The 26,824-nt window shown below is 47.8% G+C and overlaps 2 protein-coding genes across 4 annotated transcripts in view; one reads left to right on the forward strand and one right to left on the reverse strand.

The window, feature by feature from the left end:
• The window catches only part of LSP1 (lymphocyte specific protein 1), a 47,987-nt gene extending 32,055 nt beyond the window's left edge, over positions 1-15,932 (forward strand). For both annotated transcript variants that reach the window (XM_021526725.3, XM_021526726.3), the window contains exons 6-11: positions 2,342-2,385; positions 2,549-2,630; positions 2,991-3,131; positions 3,922-4,002; positions 4,855-4,969; positions 14,563-15,932. In XM_021526725.3, coding sequence (XP_021382400.2) covers positions 2,342-2,385; positions 2,549-2,630; positions 2,991-3,131; positions 3,922-4,002; positions 4,855-4,944 — 438 coding nt within the window. In that variant the 3' untranslated portion in view covers positions 4,945-4,969; positions 14,563-15,932. The remainder of the gene's footprint in view (positions 1-2,341; positions 2,386-2,548; positions 2,631-2,990; positions 3,132-3,921; positions 4,003-4,854; positions 4,970-14,562) is intronic.
• On the reverse strand, positions 5,779-25,339 carry PRR33 (proline rich 33). 2 transcript variants are annotated; one of them, XM_021526724.3, is made up of 4 exons: positions 25,096-25,339; positions 19,471-19,600; positions 9,011-10,549; positions 5,779-8,101 (listed from the first exon to the last, which is right to left on the reverse strand). In XM_021526724.3, exons 2-4 carry the CDS (start codon positions 19,489-19,491, stop codon positions 8,063-8,065), a joined length of 1,599 nt encoding a protein of 532 aa, XP_021382399.2. In that variant the 5' UTR covers positions 19,492-19,600; positions 25,096-25,339; the 3' UTR covers positions 5,779-8,062. The 2 variants fall into 2 exon arrangements, with proteins under 2 accessions (XP_021382399.2, XP_021382398.2); XM_021526723.3 differs by lacking the exon at positions 5,779-8,101 and having other exon boundaries at positions 8,283-10,549.
• Positions 25,340-26,824: the final 1,485 nt, after the last annotated feature.

Raw genomic sequence — 26,824 nt, forward strand, 5'->3', positions numbered from 1 at the left:
TACTCAATAGTTCCTGAGTGGGAATGATTGTATGAGTACTTTCTTTTACATCAGTAAATAGATGGCAAGAGGAAGGTTTCATCATTTACAGCTATCTGATTTTGCTTTTAGTGGAGAATCCATTTTATAGTCAAAAGAGGGGGGGACAGAGCGGGTGTGGATGCAGGCTGGGTGCTAATGCCAGATTTGAAAAGTGGAGGGGGTAGCCAAAGCATATTCCTGAAGTGGGACTGGTGGGAAAATGTGGAAAATGCTTTCAGCAACTTTAATGTGCTGCACCTTCTGTCTTTACAACCCCAAAACACACATAGCTTCTTGACCTCAGCTGAACTGCTGCTGCTGGGATGAGCCCAGGGAAATGTTTAGAAATGCAGCCCCTCTGTTTTGTAGTGGTGATGTCAGAGCTCACCCCACACACTAAGCTAGATGCAAAACTGCTCAGGAAAAATCTGAGCTTGGAATCTTTCCAAAGGAAGGATGATCTTTACACCCCAGCTAGCAGGGCTCTGTGACCACTGAGAACTAATAAGCACATTGGCCACCAAGAAAGTGTTTTGGCTCAGGAAGCTCAGCAGAAGCCCTGCTTGTAGTGGAAGGCAAAAGCCTCTGCAGTCAGTGCTGTGTTCCCTGTCAGACGTGGCTGGTGGAGGCTGGGTGTACACCTGGGGCAGGCTGATGTTGGCTTGTAGGGTGGTGGGTGTTTGGGGTGCAGAGGGGCCAGTGTGGCCTCAGGGCTGAAATAGTGGGGGCGAGTTTTGTACCAGTCCTGTTTTGTCACAGGCTGCTTGTGAGCCCTGAGTTTTGAGGCTGGCTAAATGAGCAACTGTGGGTTCTTCTGGCCTTCAGAAAGTGCTTGGGACCAGGGAAATGCACAATTCTCACTGCAAGGAAATGCCAGGGATGGGGGGAGGTGGTCTCCAAATAGCACAGTGAAAGTTTGATCCTATCTACACCGTCACACTGAGGTACATTGTCATTTACAGCTTTTTCTAGGCCCCTCTGTGTTTAACCTGATGCTTGCTGATAACCTTTCAGAAATGCCTGTGTATGGTTTGCACCTGCACACCATCTCCCTGGCAGGGTTGGCAAGGCTTTTTCCTAGTGACATCTGCTGGTGTTTGGGAAACTGAGGCAAAGATCTACGAGATTGCCCTTTCAGGTTGGTGCTGTGCCCTGTCAGGTACCAGCCTGCCCTTCAGTGAGCAAGGTGAAGTCTCTGAAGTCATGGCAGAGGCAAGCAGCAGCTCCTGCAGCAGCAAGCAAAGGAGTGAGCTGACAGCAGGCAGAGAGCCTGCCCTGCAGACAGAGCTGGCTGATGGGCTTCTGTCCTGCTGCTGTGGGGGGACCCTGCAGAGTGACTCTCCCCAGGTCATCTCTATTAGCCAGGGTTGCACTGTTTGCTTGTTCTCTAATGGGCCTTGTGCTCCTGGGCACAGCTGGTAAATGTGTCCTCTATATGACACTGTCTTCTGTTTAGCTAAAAATTAGCACCAGCATCCTGAAAGCATCTTAAAGGATCATTTAGTGGTGTTTTTTATCTGCTGACTTGGTAGGTGATGCTTCCTGTGGCACAGGAAGCAGTTTTACAGGGGGAGAAGGCTCCTTTTTGCTTGGTTGCTGCTCCTTGACTCTGTGGGAGCTGGTGTTAAGAAAGCCCCCTCTTTGGCTTCGAGGTGATTTTTTTCTCTGTATGCTTGTTTTCTGGGCCATGAAAGAGTCACAAGGTTTAGTAACATTTGAGCTTTCCTTTCCTGCAGTGGTTGTGAAGTGTTTGCTTGCCTTCCTGTCTTGGCCAAGGAGTTATTTCACAGGAGCCTCTTGTGCAAAACTTATTCCTGATGGCTTGGCATGAAGAGGTGGCTCCATGGGCTGATTTGCCCTGTCTGTGTGCTTCTCTGGTGTGGATAATTTGACATAATGCATGCCTGTGCTGCTCCCATGCTTGGCTTTTCTTCTGCAAGATGTGGCCTCTAGTTTTCCCCCTTGTCTTTCTGTGCTTGCCATTTCCCTTTTTGTGTCTGGCTAGGAAAACAAAGGTCTGAGAACTCCTTCACCAGAGGCAGTAGAAAAAATAGTCTTGTTTGGTGTTTCAGCTGTCAGTCAATCTACACATGGTTGCTTTGCCTCTGAAATTGGTTGGGATGCTCTTCCCCTGCTTGGAAAGGAGGAAAGGGCATGCTCACTGTCTCTCTGATCTGTAGGGGAACATGGGGGCTGAGTGAGTAATTTCTAACCAAAATATGGGTGAGAGATGAGGGCCAAGAAATGGTCAGCTAAGGTGACCTGCATCCATCTGAGGTCCCTGGACAAAAGCAGTATCTGTCTTCTTCCTCCCCTTTAGATCACGGACAGAACTGAGTCGCTGAACCGCTCAATACAGAAAAGGTATTTCTGGGGTTGGCCTCAGGGCAAAGCAGGTCCTGCAAAGGGAGGTGGTCAGCAGGTCCTGCTGTGGGGAGGGGCAGGAGTGACAGGCTGCCTATGGCTCAGAGTCCTCCCTTCTGGCTGAGGCACTGGGGGAGCCTTAATCCTCCTCTCTGTTCTGCAGCAACAGCATAAAGAAGAGTCAGCCTCCTCTCCCTGTGTCGAAGATTGATGACAGGCTGGAGCAGTACACACAGGCTATTGAGGTGGGTTGTTGTGCTGTCTCTGCCCCCACCTTCCCAGGAACCCTCTTTGCTGGTGTTGCTCCCCCACCATGCCTCCCAGCCTTACCATCTGTGAGGTGACAGCTGAATTGTCCTCCCTTGGATGTGAGCACTCCTTGCTCCTGTCTGTATGTCCCTCCACAGCATAAAGTAGGTTTCTTTAGCAAGCTGTCCTGTGCTTGTTTTTTTCATGTTCTCTGCTTAAAGAGTGGGCGTATCTGACAGGAACTAGTAGGGCTTTACAGGTCTCCTTTTACACCCCCTTATCTCGAAGGACCTTCTGGGGTTAAACATAATCAAGAGGCACACTCTGATGGCAGACTGTCTCCATTTATTTTCCAGACCTCTACAAAGGCTTCAAAATCTGTCCGGCAGCCCTCTCTTGACCTTCCCACCACGAGCATGATGGTAGCCAGCACAAAAAGCCTCTGGGAGACTGGGGAAGTCACAGCTCAATCTGCAGTGAAGCCCTCAGCCTGTAAGGTACAGCCCTTGGAGGACTTGCCTTGCTTGTGCCAGAGGCAGGGACTGGTCCCTGGGCACAACGTGCGTTGTCCTTGTTCATCCTGTTGGTACATCTTGTTTGTGGGGCCTAAAAGCTCCAAAGGCTTCGATATTAGAGGTCTTCCATCCTGTTTGTAAGGCTTTGCACCTTGGAGATTCAATTTTTCTGACAAGATCCCCAATTGTTCCTTGGTGGTACATGCAGGAAAACCTCTGTGTTGCTGGTTGAAGCTCTGATTTGAAATGGGAATAAAATCAGCTGGTGGGGAGAATGTGTGTGTTTCCTACAGGGGCTAGGGCTGAGCTCCTGTTGTCAAGCATGAAGTTGCATCTAGTACTAAGGTGATAAATCTTATAAACTTGGAAAATGCAGAGAGTATTTTGTATTGCTCTCAGTGATTTCACTTTCTGGCTGTTGTGGGTGAGGCTGGTTCTGTAATATGTTGGCTGCAAGTCTGTTTATGAGAGCAGAATTCCTTTGGGTAGAGAAGCCTTGATGTTTACATGTCCTAAATAGTTAATGAACTTGAGAAAATAAACATCTTGGAGCTAATTCAGACTCTTGTGGAAGAGTGATAGGAAAACATAGGATTTACTGGGAACAGGAAGACATTTTCACAGTCATGGGTTTTAGCAGCAGCTGTTGTAGGTCAGATGTGATATTATAAATAAAAAACGGAGGTCAGATGTGTGGGTTGGAAATGGATGTGAACAAAGATGTGTTCAGCAGCATGAGCAGTGAAGGGTAATGAAATCATAATTTTCTCAGGATATCGTGGCTGGAGACATCGTCAGTAAAAGAAGCCTTTGGGAACAGAAGGGGAATCCCAAACCTGAGAGCAGTATCAAGGTGAGTTGGTGTCTGTGAGTATGAGAGCACTTGAGCTGCTGACAAAGAACAGAGCTGTGTTGGAAGTATTGAGAAGACAATGTTCTGTAGGGACAAGGGCTGCCTGTATCTGTCAATGCAATTGGATGCTTAGGAGCTCTTCCTGACAGTGAATTGCTATTGGCTCAGCTCTAGTGAAAATGGGGGCAAAAATACTTTTATATCCACTAATTCTGAAAGGTCTCTTGAATAACATGTTGTTCTCAGCCCATGTGCTGGGAGTTCCAGCCATCTAGGCTCAGATGGAACTGCAAATTTGAGCAATTTTATTCTTGTTATGCTTTTTGGCACTGAGAGTAAACAAAACGTGCAAAACTAAGCGGAACTGAACCTAAGACTGTATCGCTTGCAGATGGATCTGGGGTTTTGTGGGAATGTTTGTGGAAATGTCTTCTAAAATGCAGCAAGTAGCTACTGCTTAAACTGTCTAGGCTGGGAGAGGAAGATGAAAGTATCTTGTCAGTTCCTGTGTTGAAACTGCCAGTACCTGGTAAATCCCACAGTCTCTTGCCATGAATAAAAACAACCCTGGCTTGGGGGTCTGGGCTCTTAGATGAGCCCTCCCTCACAATGCCTGCATAGCATCCACTTTCCTATTGCATATCCTGGTTTTTGGTGTTACCTTTTGCTTATAGAAGGTGATGATGGATCTGTGCAGAGAGTTTGTGTGAAGGGGGCAAGAAGGCAGTACAGAATGGGCTGTCTCCAAGGCAACTGTATCATGTGCTCCTCTAGCTTCAGTTACTTGATTTTTGACTGCCTATTTAACAAAGAAAAATGCTGACTTTGGCTCTTCCTTTCTCTCCTGTTCAGTCCACTCCTTCTGGCAAAAAGTATAAATTTGTTGCAACAGGCCACGGCCAGTACAAGAAGGTGTTGATAGACGATGCTGCAGAGCAATAGTGTGTCTGGAGGACTCATTAACCAGGTAGGTGGGACGTGGCTCTGCTCTGTTCTGGCAGCACGCTGGGGTTGTCTCTGCCAGCAGCACTTTGGGCGAGTTGGAAGGTGCTGTATGGGAGCAGCTGGAGCCTGGCTTTGGGCCTCTGTCTGGCTGGAGCACAGTGGGTACACAGCAGGGGTTTGTTTTGGTCTCTGCCTTTCTGATGGTGCTGGATACCTCTGCTAGTGTAATCTGCAGGGCAAGTCCCTTAGCTGCTGCTGTTTGGGTGAAGATGTGTTTGCCTTTGCTAGTTCAAAGGAATGGTCTCTCTGCTGTCTTTCCTTATGCTCTCTTAAGTTGCAAGGAATAGAGAGAGATAGCTGGAGGTTGTTCTGGCTGAGCAATAGGGGCTGATGTACTTCTGAAATTCAAATGTTTCTGGGGTTTAATTCCCAGATTTACTGAATTAATCATCTTTTAAGATGATTAACTTTTAAGGACTTTGGTAACCTCTTGGAACCAGTCTATAATAAAGTTGTAGCAGGAAGGATGTGAACATCTGTTGTACTGGGTAGACCAGCAGAGCAGAAAGGACTGTTCTCTGTGCAGCAAGGGGAAGGTAGAGCTGGGTTGCTGTCTCTGTGCTCTCTTAAAACAGCCTTTGGATCTCATGTTCCTATTGTGTTTAGGCTCATAGATATCCTGGTGTTATCTTGAGTGGATGATAGTAGAGGGTTGTGGCAATAAGGAGGAATGGTGTAGAGGGAGATGATAACTGGTTGGATCCAACTGGGCAGCATCTGGCACAATGAGTGGAGAGGAAGTTGAGGGTGAAAACAAGCTCATTCTCTCTGTTTTTTCTACTATAAAAAAGAAGCTTTATTTCACTGCCAAGGTTAAAATAGCTCTGCCTGCTACAAAACACCTTTTGTTTCTGAATTCTTCTGAGGCTTGTGTTCCTTCTTTCCCCTCCCTCCCACCCTTAAGGAGCTGGCTTCTGAGTGTTGCATAATGTTTTGTTTATTTAGGCTTGTTTTTTTCATTTTTAGTGCCCATTTAGAGGAAATGCCCATTTGAATGCTACTTTGAGATGGGTAGCAGTACAAGCCCAAGACTGCCTGAAGCTGTGGTTTTAGTGCACAGAACTTCCATCCTCAACTTGCTTCTCTGCCTGTGACTTTGAGAAACCTATTATAAGGTCTCCCCTTTGATCAGTCTCCTCTTTTCTCCTAAAGGTCTGTTTCAGTGCACCAGGTGGGAAGCTACTGAGCTTCAGTTCTCTGCAGCAGACAGGTTTTGCTAGGTTGTCAGCAGGTTTTGTTTGCCCTCCCTGAGCTTCTCTGAGCAGCTCAAATGGAAGTGCCTTTGCCTCTGGTCTTTGTCCAGCAGCCTTTCTTGAAAGGCAAGGCACTGTCACAGGATGTCATCTAGGATCCACCCAGTGCTCCTAACAGCCATGGCACAACACTGTTGCTCCCTGGGTTTGTTCACATGGAAGTATTGGGGTTTTTTCTACTGTGAATAGCAAAATGGCTGTGATAGCTGAAGGAGCTTGGCTTGTTTCTGTTCTTAGCTGTTTTGTGTGCTCTGCTGCTCCCCAGCTCCTCTGCACCCCCTTGAACTATATTCATCCTTTTTCCCTACTGCTGGATCACTGTCATGGCCTTCTTGCTCCCAAACCTTCTGTCTCACTCCTGTCACTTGCTTTATACCACCTTAGCAGCTTTCTAGTTGCTTAAAACACAGGTGTGGGTTTTTCCTCCTCTCCCTTCCTGGGCTGCAGGACCTCACTGCAGGCTGTGGAACAAGGCATTTTCTGTAAGTGTCAGTATGGGCACATAGCAACTGCCTGATGCTGTTTGGCATTGAAAAATAGGCAAATCCTGTGCCCAGTAGCATTCCCCTTCTCTTCCTCAGCACAGCAGCTCAGGCTGGAACACACCACAATGACTTCCAGTGAGCAGCCATTGATAAAATATGTTGTCTACACGGACATGCCCTCCCATCTGTGTCAGGGTCTGTCTCTCTGCAGGACTTGCCATACTTGCTATGGGCCTCTTACCCCCTTTGATTTTGGGGTAAAAGGGCTGAACCATGCACCCAGACCTGCCTTCCTCTCTTGCCTTCCTTCTGCTTGTGGGAATTGCTCTCTCAGTGGTATTTCCCCATCCTTCATCCATGTGCAGTGGGGGCTGGGGTGGGAATGCAGTCTGAGTGGAAGCCTAGCAGATGGAAAACCTAAGCCTTAGGTGAGTGGTGCTGGATTGCTCTGGGTGGCTGTCCTTGGTGCAGGACAAAAGCTGTTTTAAAGCACAAGTGCTTCTTAAGCCATCTTCACTCCCAATTGATGTTGGCTGCTCTGCTTCACGCCAGTGCTGTGGCTCTTGTGCACACAGACCTTTGTGCAGAGGCATCCATCTGGCTGTGCTGCACTAAGGTGCCATTTATCACTCTCTGGTAAGGTTGCCCTTTATCTGCTTTGCGTGTTTTACGCTGCACTCTTTAAATTTTTATGGCTGTGTTGCTGCGTGGGTGTTTCTCTGTAGCCTTCTCTTGCAGCAATGCTAAATAATCCTGCAGACTTACCTAGGATTCACTTGTGATTACTGGCACATTTCCAACCTCTTTTTACCTTTTTCTTTGAAAACTGGGGGTTTGAAGAAATCCCCACTTTAGATAATTGGGTTATTCTTCCTTCTTTTTTGCCCTTTGAGTAGGGAAGGGGTTACAGAATGGAGATAAGACTGGCAAAGTGAAAACTTAAGTGAAGGTTTGCTAAATGAACTGCTCTGTAGCATCACTGCAAAATAGGAAGACTTCAAAAAAGGCAAAAGGAATTCTTTGTTCCTGTTTCCAGTTTGGCCTGAGGAGATGTTGGTCAGTTCCGTATCCTCTGCACGTGTAAAAGGAAACTCTCTACACAGCTCTTTATATTCTACTTGGGCTAAACATAGCAATCCTATATTAGCTGTGCAGGAACACCCCAGCATATGACCATTGTGAAACAGAAATAACCAACCTCCAAGCTTTTATGATCACAAGCCTGCTGGCAGTGGAGTTGTAAGGGGTGATACTGGAAAACACAGTTGTCTCTGTGGGTGGGCAGAGTTTTCCTTTAAATATCCTTTTTTCAGGATGTCAAAGACAAGAGGGTGTACAACTGTCATGATGCTTGCCCTGAAAATGAGATTACATGTGGTTAGCAGAACTCCTCAGAAGCCAGCACCTTGTTAAATAGAGAATTGGATACACACATGCTAAAGCAGGGTCTTGTTGGTTATCATGGAAATATTAACCATCAGGTGTTGTGGAGAAAACATGGTAAAATACATAACAGAATTCGAATACAGAAACAAAATTATGCTTCTGTGCACTATTTAGTAGACTGGCCTAGGAGGGTGTCAGATGATGCCTGTTTTGATAGGCAGAGGAACTGCTTGGTGAGAGCAGGGATATCTTACTCTGTCTCTTATCTGTGCCTTTTTGTTCTCAGCAAATGGGCATGGGGCACACTTTCAGTAGAGGAGATGGAGGTTATATGTAACCTCTTTGAGTTTGGTTTCTGAGACTCTCCCAAGAGATGTGGAGCAACCCAGATTCCTTCATTTCAGATGCAACTGCTGTTGTTCCTAGGATCAATCTCTTACATAAATGCAACAACAACAAAAAAAAATCAGATACCGTTATCCTACTCTTTTTATCCTGTTTTTTTTTTTCTGTAGGCAGCTTGTCCTCTTCACTGTGTGCCTTCACTCTGTTACTGCCTCCAGTGATTGTTGTTGACTCTTTTTAAAACAAACACGTTTGTTTTCCTGTGATCTGTGGATGTGGTAGTTATGCATTTGAGCTTCTAAGTGTATGGAGAGTAACCCTTAAACCTGCAGCAAGGGGCTGCTGGCTTGGAGGGGTTTTGTTTAATTTCCTTTTTTCCTTACTCTTGGCTCCACTGGGCAGTAAGCTTGGTCAGAGGTTGCTGCACCTCCAGAGGCGTGGGGCAGCCTGGCTTCAGTGGACCGACCATCCTGATGCAGTTCTGTTAAAGCTCTTGGTGTGCTCCTCGGCCCCTTTGGGCCGAAAGCGGCTCACCTCAAACACGGTGCTGATCTTCGTCATGGGCTTGGCAGCCAGTTCCTTCAGCTTCCGGGCGTCAAAACGTGGCTTGTGTAGAAGGATGGGTAAGCGACGGGGAAGAAAGAAGCTTTCTTCCTTCTGTGGCTTCTTTTCCTCTGCCTGCTGCTTCTTCTCCTTGCTGAGTGTCACCTGGTATAAAATGGCATCCCACATTCTCATGGCTTTCGATTTAACCAGCACGCAGTCTTCCTTGATGACTGCTTGAGCAGTGTCCTCTTTATTCCCTTCCTCCTGTCCCAGCTTTTCTGGCCTGGACTCTGGGAAGTTGGTTTCTTCTGGCTGCATTATCAAGTGCTTCCTGAGGCGATGCCAGCCACTGGCACCAGTTCCAGGAGGTCTTGGTGCTTCTCCTGATGATGGTGCTGGCTCAGCCTTGCAGGGACAGCTGGAGTTGGGTAAGCTGGGAGTCATTGGGGGTTCAGTGACTTGTTCTGCCTTGGTGTCTGTGGAGGTGGACCCAGGACCATCAGCTTGTGCTGGAGTTGCTGTCGCTGGGCGTGCTTGCCTCCAGGGTGTGCTGGATGTTGATGGTTCTAGGATGTCTCTGTCTTGCTCTGGTAATTCAGGAGCTGTCTTGGATCTGGGTTTTTCAGTGTCACTTCTGTGGGTTGTAGGCTTATTGGTGTGGGCATCAGAGGTGCTAGGCTTCTCAGTAGGAACAGGCTTGGGAGCTTGATCAGGAGGCTCTGTCTCTGAAGCATGAATGAGGGGAGGTTTTGGCAAAGGGGGAGCGGCCTTGCTGTCTTTAAGTGATGTGGGTGTCTGCTCTGGGGATGGTTCAGAGCTGCTTGTTTGAGGTGCTGGGGAAGTAGGCCTTTTGTCTTCTTGGCTGACAGTTCCTTGGGTTGGGTTTGGTGTGGGAGTCTTAGCCCTGGGTGGCTTGACACTGTGGAAATAAGTGTTCACCTTGGTGACATAGGTAACCTCTGGTGCCCTTTCTTTGCTGGGTGTAGTGGAAGGAGGAGGCTGAGGGAGAACAGATACTGAGGGGTCAGATGGAGAGGGAAGGTGGGAGCCCATGCCTTCAGGCTGCTGTGGAGTCTCGGGAGCTTCTGGCTTCTGTAGCAGGGGCATGGCCGAGGAGGCTGTGAGCTTGACGTGTTCAGCAATGCGCCGCTGCTCGGTGACCTTCAGCGCGAAGGGCTTCCCCCTTCGGAAAGGGGAGGCGGCGCGGTGGCCGACGGGACGGATGGAGAGCTGGGTTGGCAGGGGGGCACAGGGGGGTGCTGTGCTCTCGGGGGTCTCCTGGGCTGGGGCAGCGCTCTCAGCACACTCTTGGTCGGGGCTGGCTTCGTTCACAGGCGAGAGGCTGGAGCGGAAGGACTTGCCCTGCTCCGAGGCCAGGATGGCGTTCTTGCGCGCTGCCTTCTTCAGCAGCCGCTGCAGCCGCAGGTTGTCCTTCCCGGGCTTTGGGAGGGTGGGAGGGGGGGAGAGGGGGTGGTGATTGGGAACAGGCTGGGTGGAGGATGATACTGTTATCAGCATTGTCATTTCCTGCAAGAAAAGACCAAGTTTAGAGTTGGTGTGGGCTTAGCCCTGGGCTGGATTCTGAAATATTAATACACAAATCCTCCTCTTCCTCTCTATCAGTATGGCGTCTGTATTATGGGAGAAGAGCATCAGTCTTTGTTTTGTTACTCTCCTGAGGTAACCTCAGCCAGTCTTGAGGGTGGGTGTGGCAGGACAAGAGATGTCCTGGGGGGAAGCTGTATTGCCAAACCTGGAGCCCTTCTGCTCCTGGGGACCCCAGATGTTCGTGTCTTGGCAAGTCCTAATGGGATTTGGAAGGAAATGTCAAGGGAAAAAAAAGTGGGTTGAAATTTTGAAGCTTTGAAACATCTCCAGAGGCAAAAAGCAGGAATGTTTCATGGCTTTCCAAATTCAAGTTATTAAAAGTCTGATACAATGTTACATACAACAGAACAGCCATAAACTACATGTGTCATTTGAATCATAGTCAGTGCTGGCCTTGATTCATTTCAGCTGGCATGAAGACACCCCTGTGAAATACAGGGCTTCTCAGAAGCTCTGTTTATCAGTGAGGAAGTGCTTTGTCACAGCACTGACTCTGGCTGTTTTTTTCTTGCTGCATGAAGCACAGGGGACAACATTTTCCTCCAAGATAAAACCAAGTTTTCTCTTTCCCTTGGGAAGCTTTGCCCCTGTCTTGCCTTTGTCCTTCATTCTTGAATGAAGCAGAAATGGCTTGTGCTCTGTGTCAGCTGTGATCTCCAATGGCAATTGCAGCCCTTTGGCCAATGCTGGGCTGCTCCTGCAGGGATGCATGGCTGCTTTTCCTGCTCGTTATTGCAAACTCATCCCTGCCTCCTTTTTGGTGAGTTCTGGTCAGTGGAGCTCAGTGACCACTGGTCAGATGAGCAGAATGGAGCTAAGGGTTTGTGTTGGGGATGCAAAGATAAAACTCAGTTTCTCAGTTCTCAGTCTCAGTTCTCTTTCTCTTCCTGAGCAAGCTGAGGAGCACCAAACAGCCTCTGACCTGCAATGACTCTTTGGCAGCCCCAGGAAGGAAATCTGACTATCCTGCCTTGTGGTCAGCACAGAGTTGCTGAGTTTTGCAATGAAATGAGGCATAAATCACTGAGCCCCTTAATCCCTGGTGCTGGGTGCAAATGAGCATCCTGAAACAAGGAAGAAGGAGGGCAGGGTGATGTCAGGCTTGCCTGGGGGGCTATTTATTTCACGTGCTGTGTTCTGCTCCTGGTGGCTCCCAGCCTGCTCTGGTTAGTGTGGGTGTGTAATGTGATACCTGCTGTGCAGGAAAACTATCCTGAGTAGAACTCTGGAAAGTGCTTGAACATCTATTTGTGCTTGAGTGCCCAGTGCTGGCTTTGGGCTTGCAGTGCTGCTGTCAGCACTGGGCTGGGAAGGTGATCCATGCCCAGCAAGCAGGTGGTGTGTCTGCCAAAACTGGTTGGGCATGGGGGGAGAAGGATGACTTTTTTTTTTAAAGGCAGCAGCAGCAAATAACAGCACTGAAGAGGTGGCATGTTGAGCTCAAAAGCTTCAAGGTCAAACCCTCACTGTCGTGGATGAGCTGCCCTCCAGAGCAGAGGCTGTGGTGGGCAGGGTCCAGGCAGTGTCTAGAAAGTGGTTCCTTCAGTACCAGAGAGACATGGATCTGTTGGGGCAACTCCTGAGGAGGACCACAAAATGATCAGAGGGATGGAACAGCTCTATGAGGACAGGCTTGAGGGAGTTAGGGTTGTTCATCCTGGAGAAGAAAAGGCTCTGGGGAGACTTTGTTGTGGCCTTTTAATATGTAAAGGTGGCTCATAAGAGAGATGGGGACAGACGTTTTAGTAGGGCATGTTGCAATAGGGCAAAGGGTAAAGCTCTTAAACTAAGAGAGTAGATTTAGGCTAGATATAAGGAAGAAGTTGGTTTATTTTTTTATGATGAGGGTGGTGAAACACTGGAACAGGTTTCCCAGAGAGGTGGGGCTTGCTTTATCCCTGGAAACATTCCAGGTCAGGCTAGATGGGGGTCTGGGCAGCCTGATTTAGTTGCAGATGTCCCTGTTCATTGCATGGGTGTTGGATTAGATGACCTTTAAAGGTCCCTTTCAACTAAAGGTCCCATTCAAGCTATTCTATCATTCTATGATTTACTTTAGCTGTAGGCATGAGAGACCTGCTGTTTTCTGTGAGGGGGCTTGGAGGGGATTTGTGTCAGCTGGGGGTGACAACTGTTGGACATTCCCAGTGTCTTATCAGCTTCATTCCTTAGGCATAAGGCTGTCATTAGGATTTGCTTTGTTCCAGGAGCTACTCTTAGATGCAAGTCTACGCTGTTCCAAAAAAAGGCTGAGAGCCCATTCCTTTGTCATATACCTGCTTTCCTCCCCAGCCTCACGGGTATTTTAAATTCTTCTGGGTCAGAAAGCCAAAATGTCTCAGTTGGAGGGATTTGCAGGTACTTTTGTGACACTACTCTGGCTCTGTTTGTGTAGGGATTGGTAATTGCTTATGGGGTTTTTTGTGCCTTTTTAAAAATGTGCTGAAGAGTGAGCAAATACATGCACCTTCTGGTAGGATTTATTGTGGAATGACTTAATCTGCTCTTGTTTAATGTGGTCCCATGGACAGCCTGTACTACAACATGAGCTATGGTCTAGCAGCACTGGTAAACCAGATTTATAAGGTTGACCTGCTTCAGACTTGTGTAGGGAATACTAAAGAGGCAGGGCAGTGAACTTCCCAGCTACTGATCAGCTCTTGGAGTGTTTTCCTTGTCCTATGGACTACTGCACTCCAGAAAAATGCAGCTCCTCACATAAGTCAGAGAAGGATCTTGTCTGGGATTTGCTGCAAACTGCCAGATGCTACCGAGGAGGGCAAGGGGGCTCTCAGACTGGAAAGTTTAGTGTGCACACACCAGGAAAATCCTTCTGCTCCCAAAGTCAGAGGCTGCTTCATGCTGTATAACCTCAGGATTTGTTGTCTCTTACAAGTAGTCTGTGCTCTTAAAATCACTCTTGCTGCTATCTCAGCATCCCATCTGACTTGAAACCTGCTGTACTGTGGGTCTTGGAGTCCTTATGGATGGTAACTTCCATGGCATGTGACTGTACTGGAATCTGTGTGCTTGACTAATGGAGCAGCGAGATGCTGAGAGACAGCAAAAGAAAATCAGCTGTTAATTTATTTGTCTTCCCTGTCATGACTGGCTTTGTTTTGAATCTCCTTCAGAGCTCTGTGTGTTCAGGAGAAATTCTTAACAAGGAAGATTTGTCTTCCCCCTTGCCACCTAATGAAGCAAAAATAAAGTGGCAGACAGACTTGCTTTATTGCCAGTGGAAAGGCTGGAGCTGAAAGCACTACCTGAGAAACTTGTGTGGGTTTCTAATGAGATAGAAGGAAGTAAGCCTTGATGTCAAGAGGCTTTTAAAGGGTTAAGTTTCTCTGCTGCTGGTTGAGCTCCCATGGGTGGATGGATGCTCATCCACTCTTGGACCCCAACTGTTCTCCTGACTTGGTTCCATTTGCAGTCAGCCCCAAATCAGGAATAGTGGGGAGAGTGTCAGCATACAGGAGTCATTTATCAAGTGATGGAAAAGTCATTTGTGTGCTGGAGTCCCTTGGCTGCACCAGCTGTTGTGCATGGAGCAGATGGAGATCTGCAGGAACCCAGCCCTGCTGCAGCTGGTCCCAAACAGAGGGGACACTCTCTGCTTTAGTGGTGTTCTTGGGCTTGGGAGGAAGCCTGCAAATCTCTTTTTTGGGGTGGGAGACAGTGTGGCAGGAGTGCAGCCATGACCTCTGCGGGGCGTACAGCCCTCAGCATCTCCTCTGCCATGGGCATGGACATTGCCAGCACGCTTCACTTGTGCCAAAGATTTATGGGTGGGCTGCTTCACAGGGCTTTGTGCAAATGGGTGGCAGAAACCCACCTGTAATTGCTAGAGAAGATACAGTTTCTGTATAGCCCTGGGTGCTGCTCATGGCAGCCAAATGGCATCCATAACTTTGTGTTTTCTTGTCTTGCAGCTGAGCTTGATCCTGATTCAACACGACCCTCCATGCCACTATTTCCTCTGCTCCAGAGAAGATAATTGAAGGATGTTTCTCTTCTAACTGCTTTGGGTACAGCCTGACTCCTCTTGGGGTTTGAGCAATACCCCACACTGCCTCCAGATGGATAAAAGGAACTAGATCAGCTGACAAAAGTCATCCCTGTCTTAACTTTCTATGTGACTCTTTGCCTTTTTTCTTCTTTTTTTTTTTTTTTTTTTTAATCTGTCTGCTATGGAGATGAGAGGCTCTGTTCCCTCACCTTAAGTGTTGGAAGAGAGGGATCTGCTGCCCTGCTGAGCAGGAAAGGCTTTTGTTATGTGGTTAAGAATTTCTCTTTTTGTGCCCCTTGGTGGATGGGTTGTGGCAGCAAACGGAACTCAAAAGAAATCTGGTGAAGAATTGGTGTTTGAAAGGAGGGCAGTGGGCAGGTCCTGAGTGTAAAAAGACCTTCAAGGAGAGTGTGATGAGAGTGCAAGGACCCCTTGTCACTCTGCTGGTGCCAGCTGTGGGTAAAGTCTTGCCCTGTTTATGATGCAGCCTCTGTTCCTCTGTTATCTGCTTTGAGGGACTTCCATCTCTAGTCAGTGTACATCAAGTTGCATTTGACTTATTCCTGGTCTTTTTCTTTAGTTCCCAGATCATTCTTTAATCACAGTTATGTGCCCATGCCAAAATGTTCCTGCCACTTTTCTGTCTCAGTAGGACAATAGCAGCTTCATTTCAAATGGCTGCTGCCTTTCTCTGCCTGCCTAAGATGGATTGGAGGTCTCCTTTCCCTGGCCACTGGTGTTATCTCCCTTCTGTGGGAAAGTGATTTGCTTATTCTCCAGCCAGTGGGCTGCAGTGCCAGTGAGTGAAACATTTCTGAAAGTCAGCTGTGGTGGCACCTTGATATCTGGTGAGCTGTGTTCCTGAGGCTGAGCAGGATACCTGGGAAATGGCTGCTGCTGGGAGCTATCTTGGTGAAATAGCATCCTAGTGAATTGTTGGGGAGACCAAGGTTTGCTGTGACCTTGAGGAAACAGAGTCCTTCAAGGGTGACATTTCTGGCCTTGGGCCTGAGGTCTGCAAATGGACTTCTAGGGTTGTTTCTGAACTCTCCTATGTTTCATACTTCATGGTGTTAACATGTCCCCCATCCCCTCTTTAGTCTCATTCCTTCCTTCTCTCCATATCATCATAATTTTGCAACTTGTTTCTACCCTCCTGGAGGAGGGGAGGGCAGCTTGTTTTTCCTCCTGCATCAATGTGCTTTCTGCTTAAAACTTTCTGCCCCTGGATTTTCTTTTTTTTTTTTTTGTAAGCATTTAATAAAATTTGAAGAAGATGTTGTAATGATGACAGCTCTGAGAGTTTTGTTCATGGAGAAGTCTGCGGCAAAGCTGTTTCCAAGACCTTGAAACTCTGCTTGAATATGAGGTAGAGGAGAAGAAGCATCAATCTGAGTGACAAGAAGAAAAGGAGCTTGACATAAGCAGGGAAAGGGGCTTTCTGTGTGCCTGCCCCATTTAGATCCATGTTGTTTTGCTGGGTTTTTCACTGGGAGGAGTTGCAATTCCTTTTTAAAAGGGGAGGGAGTAATGGATCAGGCTGCGGAGACTTCCTGGGGAGTGTGATCAGCTAGGAGAAGCACAGAGCTTAACTCCTCAGGTAACAGACCTGAGCAACCTCAAAGGCTTGAACCAAAATCACTGCTGATGGGAGCTATTAAAAAAAAAAAATCCTCTGTATCCTGCTCGTCCAGCTTTGATAAGGTCAGTGTAGCTGTCTGTACTGGAGCCCAGCACACTAATGAGCTGATGGCTCTATCTGGAACCATCTACCTTGTTATGGAAAAACCTTTTTATGGGGGTGACCTTCCAAGTAATAACACTTTTATGGTAGAGACAATGAAGAGTTTCTGCTATCCTAACACTTCAGGAAAGTGTAGGTAAGGAAGGAGATAATTCCAAATATAACTTCTTCCTCTTATATTTCTGCTGATTGGTACTCTTGTTCTCCCCATCCTCTGCTTCAGTTCTGGGAGGTAGGAATTCAAGGAGTCCTGTGTTCTTCAAAGCACTGAGCAGCTTGGCCCCATTTTCCTCCCTTCAGCCCTTCCTCTGCTGTGCTGGGATTTTCAAGAGGGGCTGGAGCAGTGGCAGTGTGGTGCATAGAGATGTTCTGGCTTGAGGTGAAAATAACTTTGCATGTGTGCAAACTGGTTGCACTGATTTTTCAACACAATTCTGTTGCTGGCTGGCAGAAATGATGGCTGAAAACTTCTCCAGTTACTATTGCTGTGCCCTGCCAGTTTGGAGAGGGCAGAGAAAGCCCTAAAGGTTGTTTGTGTGAGATTCCTTCTCTAAGGAGGATTAATTTGCAGAGTGTATTTTCTCCACTTAAAGCCCACAGGGACCTCAATGTGGTTTCAATAAACAACTGCTGTAATTCAGGTTGTGGTGACAGCAGAGAAGTGAGCAGGTTATGGGACACCAGAGCTCTCTAGTGGTGGTCAGGAACCATGGAGAGAACTGGCTCAGAGTAAATGTGTGCAGCTCTTTATGAGGTACTTCTATCTGCCAGGGGAAATGTTTCCACAGCTAAATTAACTTGATGTGCTATTTCTCCTCCCAAAGTAACATGGCGTGCACATGGTGGTGGGGTTACCAGAATGGTGATACTTTCCCCTACCTCCCAAAATGAAAAAAAAAACCAAAAAAGGGATGCTGCAGCCCAGACATGCTGGATGTGCATTTTGGGCAATGCTAAGAGGGGATGGGGGCATGGAAGCTCATCCCTTCCCTCAGCAGGAACCTGTGGCTGATTTTGTGAGTGAAGGGGAGCAGGCTGGTACACTCTGCAGCAATTACCGGTCTGGTGTTAGTCAGTGCCTGACTGCTTCCTATCTTCCCTCTGTTCATTTTTCACAGCATTGTGGTTTTTGCAGCACTGGCATCTTGGAGGCTTTTGCTTTGAGACCTTAGCTCTGTCTTCTCCTGAGACTGCTGCATTTTGAGCATAGCAAGGACAAACTGTCACACTGAGTGAGTCTTACAGGCTTAGTCTTACTCTCAAAGCCTGGTGGAGAAGAGTGATGCTTTCCTGATACCCTGTATCTGCTGGTTGCCTGCATCCCTGTGCTGCCATGCTTCTCCAAATTACCATCCCCTTGGCAGGTTGGCAGTGCCCAAAAAGAGAGACTGGGAACCCCTATGTGGGCTCTCAGTGCTCTGAACTGGTAGCATACCTTGAGGTGTTGTTTCACTACAATTTCTTTTTTACCCATCTTGTCTAGATTATGCAGAAGGGGAACATCATTTTGGCAGCATTGGCTCTGAAGTAAATCTGTGGAGGCTGCAGTGATACTGAAATGTGCTGCTTGTCTTTGTGGTGGGCTTCAGGGCTGCTTTTTTCCCCAACAGGGTTTAACAGATGAATTCTACGTGAATTTATGGAAGATGGGATCTTGAAAAATGTGGTCCATGACTGCTGTACTGCTGTCAAGCAGCATTATTTAAACTTGGGGGAAACTTAAATAACAGAAAACTCAAGTCTGTTTTGAGTGTTATGTCTTTATGTAGCACTTGTTCTGCATTGAGACTGGGCTCTGGACTTCATCAGGTTCCCTTTCCAGGTATAAAATAATTACAGACTCATTTTTACATCCATCCTAATATATATGAGTGCATGCTAATTAACAGATCTCTGCTCAACCCTTGTGTGCTGCTCTGCACTGGGACTCTGGTGTGGTAATGGACACGAGTCTAGAGTTTCCAAATGACTTTGTTCCTTGAAATGTGTCTGCAGCTTCTGCTCTTTGAAGGAAAGGTCAGCCTCGGGGACACCTGAGCCTGAATATCAGAGCTTTGCCTCCTGCCACCACCACCTTTGGGAAGGAAAATAAACAAGCTCAAAGAGCAGGGTGGCTATAAATACTGAGGTGGCAGCTGATATGCTGCTGAACAAGGTTCTGGGGTTGGTCTGTTGGTAACTCCTTGCCAGCTCAAGACACTTTCCCTGATGCTGCATTATATATATAGATGTCTGTGTATAAACAAGTTAAAAGAAAAAATGTATTTCACATTGACAAAAGTGCAGTTGCAGCTAGGATTTACTTTAGAAATTGAACCATTCCAAGGATCCTGGTGTTGAGACAAGTGATTTCCCTGGGATTTTGCACTGAGTTCCCTGAGGATTTTGTTTGCACTGGAGTGATTTGATTTAGATCGCAAAATTTCAGAAAGGTGCTTCATCTCTTCCTTATAACTCTCAGAAACAGTGGTTTAGCAATGCTAAAGACAGGCGTTAAATAAATAGAAAAAAGTGTCATGGACTTGGGACTTGTAAGAATGATGGGAAGAAAGGGGAAAAGTTGAGTAAAAGTAAGGGGGAGATCCCATTGGGATTTATACAAGTGAGCCCTTGAAGGCATGAAAGCAGCAAATTGCAAGTGTAATTATGCAGTGAGGTGTTTGGTTGGATAGGTGGGTCTTCCCCAAGGCTGTGGAGCAGCTGTGAGCTCCTTGACTGGTCTCCTGCCTCGCTCACTTCCTCTGGGGACACCAATCAGCAGCTGCAGGCATTGGTCCGGACTCCTGTCCTGCTGCTCAGTTATCATCCTCACTGTCAACCTGTCTGATCCATTTAGGTGTAAAGAGTGTGAGGATGAGACCCAGCCCCTATCTTGAATGGCCAAACCTGATTTGTTGTATTTGGAGAGGTACCTAGCCTAGATCTAGGGAGTCCAAGCAGGATCTCCTGAATCCCACAGGGGTTGTGCCTTAGTTGTCTAAAGCAGATGCAGCAAGGACACGTCCCAGGGCAAACAAATGAGTGATGGAGGAACAGTCTACCACAAAAGTCAGAAATCGATATTAACTGAAAAAATGTATTACTTACTGATGTGTAATTTGTTTCCATCTGAAATCATTTGCATGTTGGGAGCATCATGCTACTCAATCCAGTTTACAAAATTAACAGGTTCCTTTGAGATCATGCCAGGTGCTGGTTGTTTGTGACTTCTAGAGACCTGTAGGCGAGTTCAAAACATCAGATAGAAAAGTGTTGATGGTAACCACTAAGTAAAAGAGATTTCTCAAAAATAAATAAAAGTACTTTTTAAAAGCATGTAAAGTTCCACCACCTAAAATTAGCGTGAAGAGGGGCTATCGAGTAACACCACTGCGTGCTCCCAACTTTGGCTCTGCAAAGTTCAGCATCTGAAGTACTGGAGAGGTGAAGGGCAGAGGATGGTGATGTTGCCAGGACGGCTATTCTAGCAGAGTAGCTCCAGGCACTGAAACCAGTTGGAGGCTTTTCAAGTTGGCTGGTGAGATTTACTGTTTTGCAAAAGTCAGGGTTGCAAAATGCAAATTTGGAGCTGTGCTTTGTTACCTTCCCAAGAGAGGAAGAGAGCATACTCTGTCTACTTGTTCCTGGCGAGGCACATGCTATGTGCAGAGGATGCAAGTGTAGAAAATGCTGCACTGGGAGCAGAGAAGGTTTGGAGTTGGTTATTTTGGTGAATTTTGGTTGAGGGGTTTGTGTGCAGTTTGACTCCAAGATCTCAGCTAAGACTGCTGAAGTGAGCTGGTAGGGATAGCATCAGTGCCTGCCTTTGTCCTGGGCAGCCTGTGAGCTGCCCAGACATCATGCAGGTGCTTTCTGCCTCTAGGCCTTGAGGCATTTCTTCCTGATTTACAGCTGACTTCTCATGTTCTGCTTTTTGCCAGCTTTTCAGGAGCCTTTAAGTGTGAATGCCACAGCAGCAGGGGGGTTAAACACATTCCCAGGAAGATGGGGGCATGTGAGAGCAATTTCCTGGAGGTCTACAAAGCAGCTCTATGCCCAGGTTAGCTTGGGCTGTTCATATGGCATTTGAGATGCTGGTGAGCTATGCCACAAAGCCAGCTCTAAAGGCAAATTCCTTCTGCTTCTCCCTGCTAAGCCTTGTTGCTCATTGACTCCTCTCTAATCTGAGTTACTCCAGCATGGATCGAGGTAGCAATGCTCTTCCTTCATCCATCAGAGGTCTGGCCCATCTGATGAGGCTGGTTCTTGTGGGGAAGGAGGGTTTGTGCTGGTGCTTTGGAGTGGGTGTCAGAGGTGAGCTCTCAATTTGCCTTCTTCCCCTCTGCCTTCCTGATGACTGCTGAGGTCCTGCCTGGCTCTGCAGGACACACTGTTCCTTATTGCAGTGCAGACCTCTGGAAGGATTTGGAGTAGCTGCTTGGTCCTTCATACAATCACCCTAATGCAATTAATTCCTCTTTGACTGACAGCTTCAATGTCTCAAAAATGCCCTTGTCTTTTAGGAGTGCTAGTGACTTTGTGAGTCCCCAACACTGAAGATGTTGCTAAGAAAAAAAAAAAAACAGGCAATAATAACCCAACGGGAAACTTAAGAATCCCCATATTCTGAATAAGAATATTTTTAACAGGCTTCAGAAATGCCCAAGGACACATTGTGTCCTGCTCTGCCACTGTCACCACTGAAACCACACCAGCCTAATGCATGCATTTCCAGCACACACTGTATGAATGATGCAAAGGGCTGGCTTGTGTTTGTACATGCTGAAGTAGGGAGTGTTCAGATCCCTTCCTATTTCTTAACAAAGATGTAGAGTTTGTTTTTACAGGCTAAGAGAGGCAGATATTTCTACCAACCAATTTTCACAGAAGGGATGACACACTAGAGACCTCCATGGAAATGTTGGTTGACTCTCTCCCACCAGATGCAAGGAGGAGAACAGCAATGCCAGGAAGCTAAATAGAGGTGTATGTAGGTCATGAGGTCATCAATGAGAGAATGCAAGTTTGTTGCCTTTTATTCTCCTTTTTATGCCTCTGAACTGTGACTTCATGAAGCCACAACCAGCAGAAGGTTTTGGCACACTGAGGCTCCCCAGCCACCTTCCAAGGTTCAGGTCAGTGAACCCACAGCTTGGCAAATGTTTGCTCTCCTTGTTACCTGAATGAGTGCTGCAAGAGGAGCATCACTGTGCATGGCAAACACTGCACCAGGGCACTGCTGGGGAAACAAGGTCAGAGATCCTCAGCCCAAGTGCCAAGAGGATGGTATTATTAGAGGAGCCAGGGAGAAAATATGGTCTTTTCTCAGCCCCTTTGTGCTGTTTCAGATTCCCCAGGATCCCATTATCACCAGTAAAATGATAGTGGTCTGCTGATAACTCAGAGGAGCTGGTTATAAAGTTAAAGGCTATTCTGATCTCTTTCTGACTGGCTGCATAAAACAGGTCATTGGATTTTGCCCAGGAACAGAAAATAATTATATATATATTCTGTATTTATATTCTGTCCTTTCTTGGAATGTACTTAGCCACTATCTGATCTGCCTTTTTATTGACAGCTACTTCAATTAACTTGGAAAGAGTGTTCAATGAACATAGGGCATCTACTCTAACCTTGAACTGCTGAATAAGCCCCCCTGCAGAAACCCTTTCTCTGGGGTGCAATGAAGAGAAGAAAGGACGTAGGGGAACTGTACAAAATTTACTTTGCCTTCTTAAATGGCTTTTGTGCTTGCCATTTCCCCTCTGCCCTGAATCATGGTAAAAGGTTTATAACTGAATGTCACAGAACAGAAAACCACATCCCCACACTTTCCCAGTCAGCTTAATACATTTTTCTGGATACCTTCAATTATTTCAAGGCTGGTACTTGTAGAAGCAGACAAACATGCCAAAATCAAAATACCTGTATCATGCAAAAGAGTAAAAAATGTTGCTTTGAAAGCATTAAAACATGACTTTGGAGAGGAGGGGATATAAAGAATCATTCAGACTGTGAAATCAAGTAAAACACCTTTTCCTCATAACTAACTTAACCATTTTTGAATGACAGAAGGTGTCAGTGAAAATTCCTCTGTAGCTGTACCACGAAGGTGTAAGTGCAGTAATGGGCAAGTCTGAGTGAGAAAGGACCTCAGGAGCTCCTCTTGCCCAACTCCAGGGCCAAAGCAAAGTCTGCTTTGGAAGCAGATCTGTTTGTTCAGTGTTGGAGAGTAATGGTGGATAGGGATAGGTATTACTTTATCTCAGAAATTTGATCTCCTGGGCAGTTTTATGGGAAGGATGTAGCTGATTTTATGAACTCTGTAGTCTTTAATGAACATCTAGGATTTCAGACATCCAGGGATGTAGGTTTTCAGATAAACTTTTCCAGTGCTATTTCAGCTCCTTGGCTGAGTATTAACCAGCCATGGAGGCAATGATCCATGAAAATGCTGAATGCTGCCTACTGATTGGTGTACAGTGAGCACAGGGAAAGGATATTTAAATAAAAAACAAACCCGAACAAAGCATGTATGTGAGCCTTTGATCAAGCACACATCTTTATGCAGCTTGTAAAATTATCTGGGGTAATGTGTGTGCATATTGTGTGTAAAATCATCTCCCCTGGGTGCACTGGCTGCTGCAATAGGTCAACCAAAAGCTAGAAAATATGAGAAGAGTTGATTACAGCTTCCCTGCAAGTGGCCCAGCAGCACAATAACTTCCTGTGGCCCATCTCAAGTAGCCAGTGGTATTAGGCAATGCTGCCTATGGAAACTTGTCTAGATCTTTGTCCCAGCCTCTAGTTCCTGCTCAAGGAGGGACACTGGTTTGCTGTATTCTGTCACAGTTAAAGCATGCCAGGCTCTGGCTTGAGGTCAGCTGGCAGAGGGACATTCTGTGGTCTGAGACCCTGGTTCATGCCTGTGACCTCACGTGTGCTCTTTGGCCTTGGTGCTGTCTCCTAACCTGGCAGCTGGTGGCAGAGAGGGGCTTATCCCATGACAGGTGCAGCTGCACCCTCTCCTAATGAAATTGAGTGGCTTCTGGCAGCTGTGTGGGCACAGCTGGGATCATCTCCCCCCCATCTGGGCTCTGTGATCAGTAGGGAGTGTGAGATACGTGGTGGTGCTTGCTTGCTCTCTAGGCTGCCATGGCTGTGCTGTGCAGCTCGGAGGAGAGCCCCAGTCACCTTGCTGCTGGTGCAGGGAGAGCAGATGATGTCAAGACAGCAAAAATTATATCTCCTAGAGCAGGAGCATCTGAAGTAACAAGAGACAAAGCTGATGAGGAAAATGTGGCAGGTTGTGAATGAAACTGCTGTGTGATGGAATCAAGAGGTGAAATCAGGATGTGACAGAGAATGTGTGAAAAGCAGGTTATGTGGCTAAGGTATTAAACAAATGTTGGAGGGGCCTGTACTTACATGCTAAACTGGATAGAGAGACCCACAAAGGGAAGAAAGGACAGACATAAATTGGATTGTGGGGAATGAACCTTGGTTGTGAACCAGATGTCAGCAGAGCAAATGTAAGAGGTGTGCATCAGACAAGCCCTCTTTGCTGAGGGATGGAAAAGGTCCCTCTGTCCCATGGGAGGAGGGATGCGGATCATGCTGGGACTGCAAATGAGATGAATGACATGAGTTGTGGCAGAGGCAGTCCATGGATGCACAGGTATCCTTTGGGACAGTACTAAGCAGAAAGGCCATGCTCTCAGGGTATGGTGATGGGGAGGACAGAGCACAGGCATGACACATGTTGTCTGGAGTAGTTGCTTGCCATGTCCAGAACCCGAGTGGGTACTGCAGGCAGCAATGTTTGCTTCTCATCTATTTGCAAACAGAGCTGCAGCAGAGAGGTCTGAGTGCCTGTCCTTCCCAGTGCTGGTACCAGCTGCATGTTTGTCAGGATGCTTAGAGTGAGCCCTGAGTGAGGTGGGCAGGAGCAGCACCGCTCTGGTGGAGGCTGCGCTGCCCAAAGATGCTCACGCTGCTCCTGCCAAATGGCTGGCAGCAGATGGGCCCATGGGAGCACTCAGCCCACACCTGCTGGGAAGCACCCTGCTGTAAGCCCAGGCTCTGCATGCACTTGGGCACACACACACACACACACTCTTATGCTTTCTTTTGAGCTGATTGATCAGGTCCTTGGCGTGGCAGGCCTGAGTTGCAGCCCCCCATTGGCAGCAGGGACAGTCTATAGCTGGCAGGCAGGCACAGGGGCTGGTGAAGGCCATTGCCAAACTGGGCCCACCACAGACACGAAAAGAGAAACAGCTGGGAGCCTCTCCTCCCATGCACCCCCACTCTGCTGCTAGTTTGGGCAAATATGGTATTTCTTGGAGGCATGCCCAGCTGGTGGAGAGCTTAGGGGAAATGAGCCAGTGGAAGAGAGCAAAATGTCTCGGTGGTTCCGAAGGCACAGCGTGAAAGCTGCTTTGCCGTGTTAGTGCTTTGGGCAGAGCTGGAGAGGGGTGTGGAGGTGGTGATTCCAGGTCTGGCCATGTGTTCCCATGCAGCTGCTGCTCTCCTCAGCAGCTCTGGGTGCCCACCCATCTCCCCACCCTACCCAGCAAATTCCCACATGGAGCCGGAGCGCTGAGGATGGATATGCTGTCCCCCTCCCACCTGACACATAACAAAAGCATTGGCTGGATGTGGGTTGCAGGGGATAAGCTGCAGGACAGCTGGAAAAGGCAAGCTGGACAGATTTTAGCTCGTGCATGTTACCTGGTGACTGGGAAGCTGCAGCACTGTGCTCCCACTCCACGGCTTTGAAAGCTTGTCTCTACATCCTCAGATGGGGACCCTTTCTTGCAAGCAGCAGGGAAAGAGTGGGCAGGAATCAATCTGTGACCTGAGCCAAAAATATCGCCTGCCCCACAGCTCCTGAACTTCTTCTCGGCTCCTACAGGCGGGGAGGAAGGGGGTGCTGGAGCTGCCAGGCACACAGCAGGGCACATGCTGTGTTGCTGGGGAGCCCTGCCAAGGGGAGCTGGGGGGAGGGAGAGGACGGGAAGCTGAAGCCTGGGATACTTAGTGAAATGGAAACCCTGAACCAGAGGGTTGTGTGAGGCGCTGCAATCCTCTGCTGGAATAGTCGTGCAACTGTGGGGAGAGCTCTGGCAGCAAAACTGCTCCAGGCACCCAAGTTCCAGCCACCTGGGGTTGCCCTCCCTAAGAAGTCCTAACTTAAATAATGCTTTCATGTCATGCTAAGAAAGGCTTACAAGCTCCTTAGTGGCATTCCTGCTCTCTTGCTTTTTGTTCCAGGTCCCCTGAAGCCCTGGTGTGTGGCAGAGCCCCAGCAGTCTCAGTGAGAGGGGGGGTGTGAGCCGCACAGCACTCACACACAGATGCACTTCAGGCAACGTGTGTGCCAAGTGCCTCTGCCTCCTTGCGTGCCTGTGGCTGCTGGTTTCCAAGAGCCTTAAATGTAGAAGGTCCACAGGCCTTCCCAAAATTCTCACCCTGCAGCACAGCCAAACCCTTTGCATGTGGAGGGGAGCTGGGAAGAGCCCCTGCCCAGGGGGGAGAGTGGAGGTTGCTGCTGAGTGTTGAGACTGGGAGATCCAGGCTGCCACAGCCAGGTTTTTAGCAGTGATCATGTTCCACGGAGCTATGGGAGCCCCCCAATTTGCTTCTGAGGTGCCTTTGCCTCAGATACCCCTCTTTGAGCCTTGCCTGGTTGTAAATATAGAAACATAAGCCCTGGAGTTTTTTTTTTCTCCAAACATGTCCCTCCCATCTTAGCATCATCTGTGCAATTCCTCCAGCTGCTCCTATACATGGTATGACCTTTTTTATCCCCTTCCCTTGCTTCCCCTGCTATCTCACCCCTTCCCCGCCCATCCCTGCTCCCTTCCCTGCCCGGCACAGGGAGCCTGGGGCCAATGAGCTCTTCCAGACGATCAAATGTCACTATAAGTTGAGAGCTGCATCACCTTGGGACGCTCGCAGATCCCAGCCTGCCCGTCCCCTCCAACAGGGAGCTCGGTGCTTCTCTCTACTCCTCCCAGGTAAGTGGGGTCCCCTGGCAAGGGGGACAACACTACAGAAGGGACGAGCCTTGGTTTGAATGGAGAAGCACCAGGGGAGGGTTGGGTTGCACAGGATCTGGGATCTGACACAGGATCCTAAGGAAAAGCCGCTTGTAGGTCTGAGCTTTAGCTGGGCATCTCACAAGTCTCATGTCACCCACAGAGGTTTGGGTGCTTTGATCTCTCAAGGATTAGTAGTGGGAGAATAGTTCCTTCCAAACCAAGATTTGGGACTGGAAATTGTTATCTCTTGGGGCAGTCAGGGAAAGTTCCCTCAAGCAGCAAGAAGAAAGTGCTGACCTGCCCTGCCCTGTCACCCAGAGAAATGGATGGCTGAGGCAGGAGGTGTGAATGGCAGACTATCAGGGAGCTTCTGGTGGATGAGGAGGACTGTGGGTCTAGAGGGAGACCTAGGAAAA

The sequence above is a fragment of the Lonchura striata genome, chromosome 6 (assembly GCF_046129695.1).
Source record: "Lonchura striata isolate bLonStr1 chromosome 6, bLonStr1.mat, whole genome shotgun sequence".
NCBI lineage: Eukaryota > Metazoa > Chordata > Aves > Passeriformes > Estrildidae > Lonchura > Lonchura striata.

Excerpts from the sequence above, each read along its gene's own strand:
- PRR33 (XM_021526723.3), bottom strand. The coding sequence starts at position 19,491 with ATGGAAACAAATTACACATCA. Across the intron at positions 10,550-19,470 it reads TGGAAACAAATTACACATCA|GAAATGACAATGCTGATAAC; the intron begins GTAAGTAATACA and ends CTTTTCTTGCAG.